The sequence below is a fragment of the Natator depressus genome, chromosome 13, assembly GCF_965152275.1.
Source record: "Natator depressus isolate rNatDep1 chromosome 13, rNatDep2.hap1, whole genome shotgun sequence".
In the NCBI taxonomy this organism is placed as follows: Eukaryota; Metazoa; Chordata; order Testudines; family Cheloniidae; genus Natator; species Natator depressus.
The window spans coordinates 4,190,159-4,199,961 of NC_134246.1; the positions used below are offsets into that span (position 1 = coordinate 4,190,159).

The 9,803-nt window shown below is 47.8% G+C and overlaps 1 protein-coding gene across 1 annotated transcript; it reads left to right on the plus strand.

Moving 5' to 3' along the window:
• The first annotated feature begins 160 nt into the window (after positions 1-160).
• Positions 161-8,675, plus strand: ZGPAT (zinc finger CCCH-type and G-patch domain containing). The gene is made up of 7 exons (XM_074969588.1): positions 161-252; positions 1,179-1,972; positions 2,641-2,774; positions 4,805-4,963; positions 6,153-6,284; positions 7,223-7,631; positions 8,333-8,675. Exons 2-7 carry the CDS (start codon positions 1,338-1,340, stop codon positions 8,469-8,471), a joined length of 1,608 nt encoding a protein of 535 aa, XP_074825689.1. The 5' UTR covers positions 161-252; positions 1,179-1,337; the 3' UTR covers positions 8,472-8,675.
• The last annotated feature ends 1,128 nt before the right edge of the window (positions 8,676-9,803 follow it).

Below are 9,803 nucleotides of genomic sequence, written 5' to 3' on the forward strand. Positions count from 1 at the left end.
GTGGACTACCACTCCCAGAATGCTCCGCGCGCACAGGCGACGGGAGGCGTCCCTGCCTCGGCCAGCCGGAAATCCTATAGGAGGCGGAGCTGGAGGACTCGTCCCCCTCCCGCCCAAGATGGCGGCCGAGGCGGAAGTCAGCTCTAGCCGGAAGTCGGGCGGTATCTATCGTTCGGACTCGGTGCGGGGAGGCGGAAACCCTGGCAATGGAGGGTGTCGTGGCGGTGGCTGAGCGGGAGGCGGAGGCCTGAGGTGAGTGGGGTCTTGGGGGTGGGGCTCTATGGCTCGGGAAGGGCTGGGCCCCCTTGGGAGGGTTGGGAGTAACCCCTCCCCCCCCGGGGGGCTCCATCAGCGTGGGGGTATCCATGGCTGGGGAGGGGCTGGGCCCCCTTGGGAGGGTTGGGAGTAACCCCTCCCCCCCCCCGGGGGGCTCCATCAGGGTGGGGGTATCCATGGCTGGGGAGGGGCTGGGCCCCCTTGGGAGGGTTTGGGAGTAACCCCCTCCCCTGGGGCTCAGTGGGAGGGGTGGAAGTAACCCTTCCCCTGGGGTCTCCATGGTTGGGGAGTGCTGGGTCCCCTTAGGGAGTACTGGCAATTGTTCCCCCTGTTTTCTACCCCAGTGAGTGGGAGGCAATGAGGGAGAGGGATTTTAAGCGCCTCACCTAGCTGGTAGGGTAGACTCTGTGCCCCAATGAATAGGAAGCAGTGTGGGGCTCCTGATGGGGCCTGCGGAGCGTGGGAGGCGTTGGAAAGGTGCAGGTTGAGAGCAGCACAGGTGGTTTTGCCCCCGGTTCCATAGCAGGTGAGATGCTGCATGCCACTGAGTGCGAGGCAAAGTGTGCGGAAAGATAGGATTAAAGAGGAGGTAGGCAGTGATGGTGTTATGTCATGGGGCTGGAGGTTTAAAGGGACAGAGAAGCAATGCAATAGTTATGAAGAGAGGATAACATATCATTCTTGAATTCGCTGAGCTAAGTTAAAAGCTTAATAGTTTGCACTTTAATTCTCTGTTTTGCAAATGCGATGTGTCAGGTTGAATGTACATGACTCGTGCTAGGTGGGTATAATGCCACATGGTGGTAGCTGTCTGCATTAAAGATGCCTTGTTCAATTTAGGATGGCTACCTTCCTTGTGAACCCTTTCTCTAACACAGCTTTATAATATTTGTTCACTGCAGTGATCTTCATTTGGTTGCACCGAAGGGAAGAAAACACAGGACCACCAAGAAGATTGACAGCTAGTTGGGACAAAGATTCAATGTTTCACATCACTGTCTAGTAAATTACTTGAGTATGTACTGAATTCCCAGAAAGGAATCAACAAAACAGCTTTCTGCATGATAACAATGGATGAGGAGAGTCTGGAAACAGCAATTCAAACCTATAAAGCACAATTGCAGCAAGTGGAACTGGCTTTAGAGGCGGGACTGGATCCATCACAGCAGTCTGACTTGATCCAACTGCAGGAGGATTTGAAACAATTGATAGAACTGACTGAATCCAGCCTGGTGTCAGTGAAAAAGAGTAAACTACTGGCCACTTTAGACACAGATGCACCCTTCATTTCTCCAGCAGGTCACCTAAAACAGGACAGTAATTCAGGCAGGTCCGGCAATGATGAGGAGTATGCTGCTTTTAAGGAAGCTATTGCTGAACTCAAGCCATTGAGTCCTGAAGATGAGGCCTCTCCAAAGCAAGATGGAGAGGCAGATGGGGAAAATGAATCAAAGTACAGTGAAGAGGAAGAAGCATCTGAGGAAGAGGAGGAGGAAGTGAGTGGGATGAAGGTTAAAGCCCCGTACTACAGTCCATGGGGTACCCTGGAGTACCATAATGCCATGATTGTGGGGACAGAGTGTTTGGAAGATGGCAGTGCAGGAGTCAGAGTGCTGTATCTCTACCCAACTCACAAGTCCTTGAAGCCATGTCCATTCTTCTTGGATGGCAAATGCAGATTTAAAGAGAATTGTCGGTAAAAAAGCTTATCTCCATTGTGTAGCAAGAGGGCAATTAGTGGCAGTGTCAGCCCGTGGGAACAACTGCTCACTTGTAAATATCTCACCTTACTTGGTTTTTAAATCAGCTGCAACTTTGCCGAACAACTTTCTATTTGTTTAAAGTGTTGTCATTTTACTGTGCTTTGTCAGTGGGCATACACTCCTTCAGCTAATCCGTGGAGAAAATGGAAAATCCTTAGAGGGAAAAGTACAAGGATTAGTTCTAATATATTGGGTAGCTAAATGAATATTGGCTAAAGAGGGAAAAAATAAAATCTACTGTAGGGAAAACAGCACATCTTAATAAGAACTTTGCATTTAGCTAGTGTATCTTATCCTAAAAGATGTGAGCCTTGTCATTTTTTTTAATGGATTTGTCACTGGCCCGTGAAATGCAGCCGCTTCTGGGGTCAAATATGACACTTGTTTAATAGAACACAATAATGCTATAAAACAGTCTCTTTTTAAGACATAGTGAAGAATAAGTTATGCAGTTGAAACTATTCTAGTGGTGAGATCTTCACAGTTATTGGTAAGAACAATGCAGACAATTTGCCCATAATTCCATAAGGGAAGGAAACTTTTTCTAGAATCCCCTTCGAACAAGGGCAGATCTGATTGCTTCTCCCTATATCCCCTGCAGGTTTTCCCATGGGCAAGTGGTATCTGTGGACGAGCTTCATCCATTTCAGGAGCCCAATCTCAGCTCTCTAGAAGTGGGCTCGGCTTGCTTGGCAAAGCACCATGATGGAATATGGTATGCTGCAAAAATCACTGGTGAGTCTTGTTTTATCTGAGTGGGTGTTGAAAGGTGAACAGAAGTATGTCAATCTTCATTCTAACTAAACTCCTAAGACAAAACAGAGCAAAGGATGGTCTTGTAGGCTAAAGCCCAGGACTGGGAGTCCGAGACAACTGAGTTCTCTGCCACAGACTTTGGGGGTGGCTTATGGGGGATCTCAGATGTTGTGATGCTTAATTCATTAATGTTTGTAAAGTGCTTTGAGATCCTCAAAGGCAGATGATCTTTAAGAAAGGGGAACCAGAGAAGGATTTAGGGATCGGAGGGCATAAAAGTGGTGGGAGGGATCTACAGGGAAAGTTTGGGAGACTTGGGAGAAGAGAATAGTAGCAGAGCAGAGGACATAGAAATGAAAGAGAGAATGAAAAAATCAATACAAACAACTAGACATTCAGTAAATTGTCCTTTATTTTCCTACCCCCTGTTCAGCTTTGTCCAAGTATCATTCCTGATATCTTGTCAAATACCGAAATTCGATACTTGGAACCACTGGCTCTGTTTTAATCCAGTTCCAGTTTAAACAAAGCCAGAGAACTTCACCTGCACACCAGTCACTGAGAGGAGTGTTAGACTGGTGCTTCACTGTGTGTGTGTGGAGGTTGGATTTGTTCCTCACACTTCATCTCAAAGCTCTGTGAAGTAGCATTTCTCATATTTCTCCAAATGTGTCGTCCTTCCCCTGTAAGAACAAACTCTGAGTCATGTGCTTAGATGCTGTAAAACACACTGGTACCATTAGAAACTGAAGATAAGTGATGACCCTAGTACTGTTTATTATGACACTAGCTCTATGTTTGTACCATGTGGCAGTATCTGATGGTAGCAGTGGGTGATGATAGATCCACCTTCTAACAGAAAACCCAAAATAGATGAAGCAGAAAAAGCCAAGAGGAGACTTTTAAATCCATGTTCCTGAACCAAACTCATCATGGGTGTCATTCCATTGAAGTCAGTGTGATTAGCTAAGATGGGATGAACATGGTCCTCTAGTTACATTTTGTACTCCTGGGAGACTTCTGCACCAAAAATTAAAAATTCTGCACATATTTGAAAATTCTACATATTGTCAAAATAGCATAACATAATCATGCCAGTTACAATTATTTTGGTAATTTATTTCAAAATATCTGTCAGCAAGTATGTCTGTAACAATACAGACCAAAAAAAAATTTTGGTAATTTTTTTTGACAAATAGATTCCTTACTAGGCATATTAATACAGAACTTTGTGTCATTCGTTTAAATTACAATACAGAACTGTATTTCCTGCACTTTTCAGAAGCAGTGCAAAGGCTTTGGGGGGTCAGGGGTAACGGAAGAGCTGAGGGAGAGGGAAGGAGCCTAGGAATGAGCCTGTTGGGTTTGGGTGTGGGTGGGGGAGGTTTTTCTTTGGGGTTGGGGGGGATTGTTAGGATGTTGGGAAGCCTCCCCCATGCAGACCCTGTCTGACCCCAAGCCTCTCTGTCAGTCAGGCACTTTTGCCCCTATTCCCACACCTCTCCTCCTCATGGGTCTCTGCAGTCTGTCTCAACGCTGTCACCCCACTAGCTCCTGAGCCCATGCTCCAATCTGTCCCCCCCACTAGCCATTCTGAACCCCCAGCAGCCTTGTGTGCCCCACTCTGTCCTAACCTGGCTCCATGGGCAGGGTGCTGTGATGAACTCTATTCCTGGGGGAATTCTGCAACACTGGGCATAGAATTTTGTATTTTCCTGCATAAAATACATTTTGCCTAAGTAGTGCCACAGTTCTGCCTGTTGCCCACCAGAGGTCGCTGTGGTGCTAGAACAGCCAGCATGACCGCAGCTGGCTGTTATGGCGCCACAGCAGCCTCTGGTGGGCAAAAGGCAGAACTGCAGCACTTCTGAGGCAAAATGTTTTTTATGGGGGAAAATACAAAATTATATGAGACAGATTAACTCTGCATGTCCGCAGATGCGCAGAATTCCCCCAGGAGTAATTTCGTGGAGATTTGCTCATGTGGTCCATTGCTTTTCCTCCCACAGATGTTGACAGTGGTTACTACACGGTAAAGTTTGAGTCATTGCTGCTGAAGGAGGCTGTCGTGGAGGGAGATGGCATCATGCCACCACTGCGAAGCGAGGAAGACTCTTCCTCTCCCGAGTCTGAGGAAGACAATGTAGATGACTCTGGCTATGCTAAAGGTAGACAAGGCAGAGAGTGAACTGCAATTGTCCGTGATGAAGGTCTGCTATTTAATTCAGGACGTCTTCGACCGTTGCCCGACTTGTCAGAACTTTGACAATGTTTTTTACCTCTTGTTCTGCTGCAGGAGGAGATGAAAGGACATTAAGTATCATGCATATCACTGTCTCCAGTTAAAATCTCTGTGATGTTTCATGCTAATGGTTTTCACTAAGCTGATGCAGATAAATAGCTTAAATGAAAAAGAAACATAGTTCACCCCCAATGGGACTAGAGAGCATACCGGAGTGAAATGGGGTTTGGGAGTAGGAACCCCTATGGTGGTGGTGCGGTTTTGCTGTGTGACTCTGGTCGAGCTAATTAATTATTTACTAAAAAAATTTTGAAAATGAAATGAAAAACAAGGAGACTTCAAATTTCCAAAGGACGTTGCTAGGACACCAGGACATCTGTCTTACATATTTACATGGCACCCATCACTGTAATACCTGAGCGCCTTGAAATCTTTAATGCACTTCTCCTGTGAGGCAGGGCAGTGCTGTTATCGCCACTGTACAGGTGCCTCTGCGTGCCTCGGTTCCCTAGGTGACTTGCTGAAGGTCACACTGGGAGTCTGGCAGAGCAGGGATCTGGCTCTCCCTAGTCCTAGGTTAGTGCCCTAACCACATCGTAGAAACAAACAGGGAGTGTCCTGGGATCCTTAATTTTAGGTAAATAGAGAAAAGGCTCCTCCGTGCCATTGAACCTGTTAAAAGTACGATGGAGGCACAGAATGATGTTCTTCGGCATGCTGAATTCTGTCCTGATGAAGCTGTGAAATCTAGCCAGACCCCAGGAGCATGGAAAGGATCCACTAACACTGCTGGATGATTCTGCTTGACTTAGGGGTTGCTGTGTATAGTAAATAGGGATCTCCGCATGAACCCCAGCATTTAAAACCCTGCTTACTCCTCATGCTCCTCACCTGGGCTGATGCATTAGGGAGTGGCTGCTCAGTAGGAATGGGCGGGGGCAGAACTGATTGTACTCTGGGGGTCTGAAGAAGAGGCTGTGAAGTTGCTGAGTGCTTGTGTGGAGGGAGAGGTTGCTGGTTTTTGCAACATTGCTCACAGCTTCATACCTGTTGAGGTTTTCACTTGGTGCTTTGCTTCCTCAGCCTTACTGATCAATCTCCTTTTTGTGCTACAGTGATCGATTCGGAACCCTTGGAGAACGGGGAAGGGGCTCCAGCTTGCAGCTCCTCCTTTGGTGGCTGGGAGGCCCATACTCGTGGCATCGGCTCCAAACTACTCGCTCAAATGGGATATGAGTTTGGAAAAGGTAAGGGCAGAAGAATAAAATACCCGCAGGACAAGAAGCCTGCATGTGTTGCCTGCTGCTTAATCCCAGCCTCACAAAGGGACCAGGGGCTTGTTCCTGCAGAGTGGGGGAATGGGATGACACTAAATCCTCTGTCCATTGACAGTAAGTCTAATCAGCATTGCTTGGATCAGGCCCAAAATGGGGTATGCATTCAATTCTAAATGCAGGCTTACACTTGTGGTGGTGCTGAAATATGACCTAGTACAGTTAAGGGATAAAGTTTTAATATCGATGTTTGGGGGGATGCAGGTGTGTGCTTGTTGACGTTCATGTTCAGTGATACATCGGTGGGGGGGATTTTAAAGCAATGGCCAAATGATTAAAGCTGTTAGAGCAGAGCTTTAGCTATTCAGCTGTCCTGTAGGGCATTAGGTAATGGGGGATCTGGCTCAGGGACTTCTAGCCCCAAACACAGACTTCAAAGCCAGCTTCTGATTTCAGACAACTTGTACGGAAGTTCTGCTAAGCCCAGTGGGCTTGGGAAGCCAGCCTGCTGCCCATGCTTGCCTCCTGTTCTTGTGGAGAGACTGTGAACCTGCTTTTGAAGGGGAGTGTCTTCTCTGCTCAAGGAGGTGACAATGCAAATCCAAGTGTGGCTTCGCTGCAACACCTCAGCTGCATGACCCTGTTCTGTATCATTGAGGCTCATGTGTGCGTAACAGTGTGAATCGTGTGTGTATGGGGGAAGGTGCATCTTATCTCTTGTTACCATCAAGTATGTAGTCCAACACTGCTCCCGTTGACGTCAAGGGTAACGGCACTGAGTCCCAACAGACTGTTTTCTGTTGTTCTGAGCCTGGTGGCTGTGCAGAGGTGGATGGGAGGAATCATTGGTGGATGAAGAGACTCCACTGTTAGCATTTGGCTTCTATCTTGTGCCCTTCTTCCTCCCTCAGGTTTGGGGAAGAATGCTGAGGGCCGAGTGGAGCCAGTGCAAGCCATAGTGCTGCCTAAAGGGAAGTCCCTTGACCAATGTGCCGAGATCCTTCAGAAGAAGAAGCTGGATCCAGCTAAGTCAAGGAAACGGCGAGTGAAGGCAAACCATGTTGGCCGTCCCTCTGCAGGGAGCCGCAAGACCTCTCGCAATGTCTTTGACTTTCTGAATGAGAAGCTTCAGGGGAAGGGCTCTGGGGAGCAGGATGGAGGGATGACACCAGTGGAGAGAAACAACAAGGAGATCTACCATGCCAGTAAGAGCACCAAGAAGGCCCTCAGTGTCCGCCTCTTCCAGACAATGGAGAAGATTGACCAAACGCAGAAGACCATCAAGGGAATCCAGGAGGCCCTGGCACGCAATGTTGGACGGTATGGGGAAACCCCCTGTTGGGGTTCCAGAATGATTTTGGGTTGCCTGTTACTTAGGCTTTGGGTGGATCATGCAGGTCATGGGAGCTAAAGGTGAAGAGTTGGATTATGTTACATTAAAAAGTAAGAGTTTTGAAGAGGACTCAGAATGGGTACTCAGGGATGGTCTAGATAGAAAATACCTAATCCTGCCGTGAGTGCAGGGGACTAGATGACCTCTTGAGGTGGCTCTCTGTAGGAGAAGAGCTGAACTTATACTAAGGTGTTTGTCACTGTTCCTACTCTACCCACTGGCATGGGAGGAGGCCTAGAATAAAGTGGTAGGCAAAAGCTTCCAAACCATGACTTGGACCAGATTGTGTGTCTGATTGCTGCCTTAAGAAGGCAAGGACCCCTGGGCCAGAATCCAAATTGGGGAAGGAGGAGAACCCTCCAGAGCCCTGCAGAATTTTCTCTTTGTTTTTTTACACTGATCGGGGCCATCCTTGTAGTATTTCTATGAGTAGTACTCTGGCAAGAACAATCACAGTTCTCTGGCTCATGTTTTGCTTGATATCTGACACTTCATGGCTCCCAGCAGGTCATTTACATCCACCCCACTGCTGAGACTGGGATTCCTAGCAGTAAAATGGAGATGTTAATGAGGAACCTTTGTTCTTAACATGCGAGATATCCTTAATGTGCCTGTCTTCTGCTTTCAGGCACAGTATTGCCACAGCCCAGCTGCAGGAGAAACTAGCTGGTGCTCACAGACAGCTGGGGCAGCTGCGGGCCCAGGAAGCCAGCCTGCAGCAGGAGCAGAAGAAAGCAGAGACACACAAGAAAATGACTGAGTTTTAGTCTTCAAGGAAAGTTGTTGATGTGATGTACTGGTTGTCATTATGTCTGAGCCAGCACTCAGTGCGTTGAAACCGGGATGAGCTGGGCCATCTCCTCTGGTCTTGGGCAACCCAGCTGTGAAACTGGAGTGAAAAGCAGCAGTTCTCCCAAAAAAACAGATGCTGTCTGAGCTGAGCTTTCCTGAGTGGGGAGAGGGGGGAGTGAGTACTTGCTCAGTCCTGAAGGTGTTCAGAAGGCCCAAGCTGATTACATTGACCTGCTATAAAGAAATAAGGCCACTACACCCTGCTTTTGTTCCCTTTTCCCAGTTATCACCATGGCAGTTCTCTCCATCCAGAGAGTCTATCGCCACCCAGGTGATACCATAGTGGTTCACAGATCAGCTGGTGGGAAGAACCATGGGAGCCCCATGGCCTGTCACTCTGCCTTGGAGACTCAGTGGGTTGTGCCTCTGTGTGTTTATCTACTAGGCTGGGAACTGAGTCCCAAACACATTTCAGCACTGCAGAAAAGACAGTCTGATTTTGGTGAAAACCAGGGCGGGTCACTTCAGCTATCAGCTTCCCTCTATCCTTGGCTCTGGGTGTCACTCAGGGACACAGGAGTCAATGCTGGGTTTGTCCCTATTAGTTCTGATGTTGCTGTGATATTTAGAGTAGCTCTTTAGAGCACGAGCACACTGAACAGAGAGAGAAGAGGCAGGACTGTGTTAAGTTCTGTGATCCCCAGGCCTTGCACTATTGCCAGCTGACTGCAAAAGTATTACTGGGTCCCAAACTAGTACAAAAGGCCCTCCCTGTGAAGTCAGCCTGCGTGCTAATGGTGACAATATGGAATGCTGCCCCATTCCATATCGCAGCACTGAGTGCCAGAAGTAGGGGAATGTGGCAACCACATAAGTAGCTAAGAATATAACAGGTCAGCTACATACCTGCCAGCCAGGAACAATACTGCAGGCAGCCTTTTGCTTTCGCTCTGGCTGCTTTGAGTTTTTCTGCTCTAGATCTCTATGTGAACAAGTAGGTTCTCCTTGTTATGAAACACCACAGAACCATACAATACGACAAGATCCAGGTGTACCCACCACACATACCTATCCCTGTGAAAGAGCTCATGCAATCCTGGAGGCAGGAGAGCTGAGCAGACTCTCCTGCCCTGCAGTGGGTACAGACAATCTCAGGCAGTTGAAAAATCTCCCAGACAGGTTCTGTCGGTGGTGGCCAGCTCTTGCTGTAGAGGAGGTGTTGATTCTATCAGGCGTTCTGTGTAAGGCAGCGGCCTATACATTCAAGTGTTTTCTAGTGCACCTTTATTTTCTGATTCTGTAATTTT

Bases quoted from the DNA above. Each gene is read 5' to 3' on its own strand.
- ZGPAT (XM_074969588.1), top strand. From the start codon at position 1,338: ATGATAACAATGGATGAGGAGAGTCTGGAAACAGCAATTCAAACCTAT. The intron at 4,964-6,152 runs GTAGACAAGGCA...TTTGTGCTACAG, and splicing joins TGACTCTGGCTATGCTAAAG to TGATCGATTCGGAACCCTTG. The intron at 6,285-7,222 runs GTAAGGGCAGAA...TTCCTCCCTCAG, and splicing joins GGGATATGAGTTTGGAAAAG to GTTTGGGGAAGAATGCTGAG.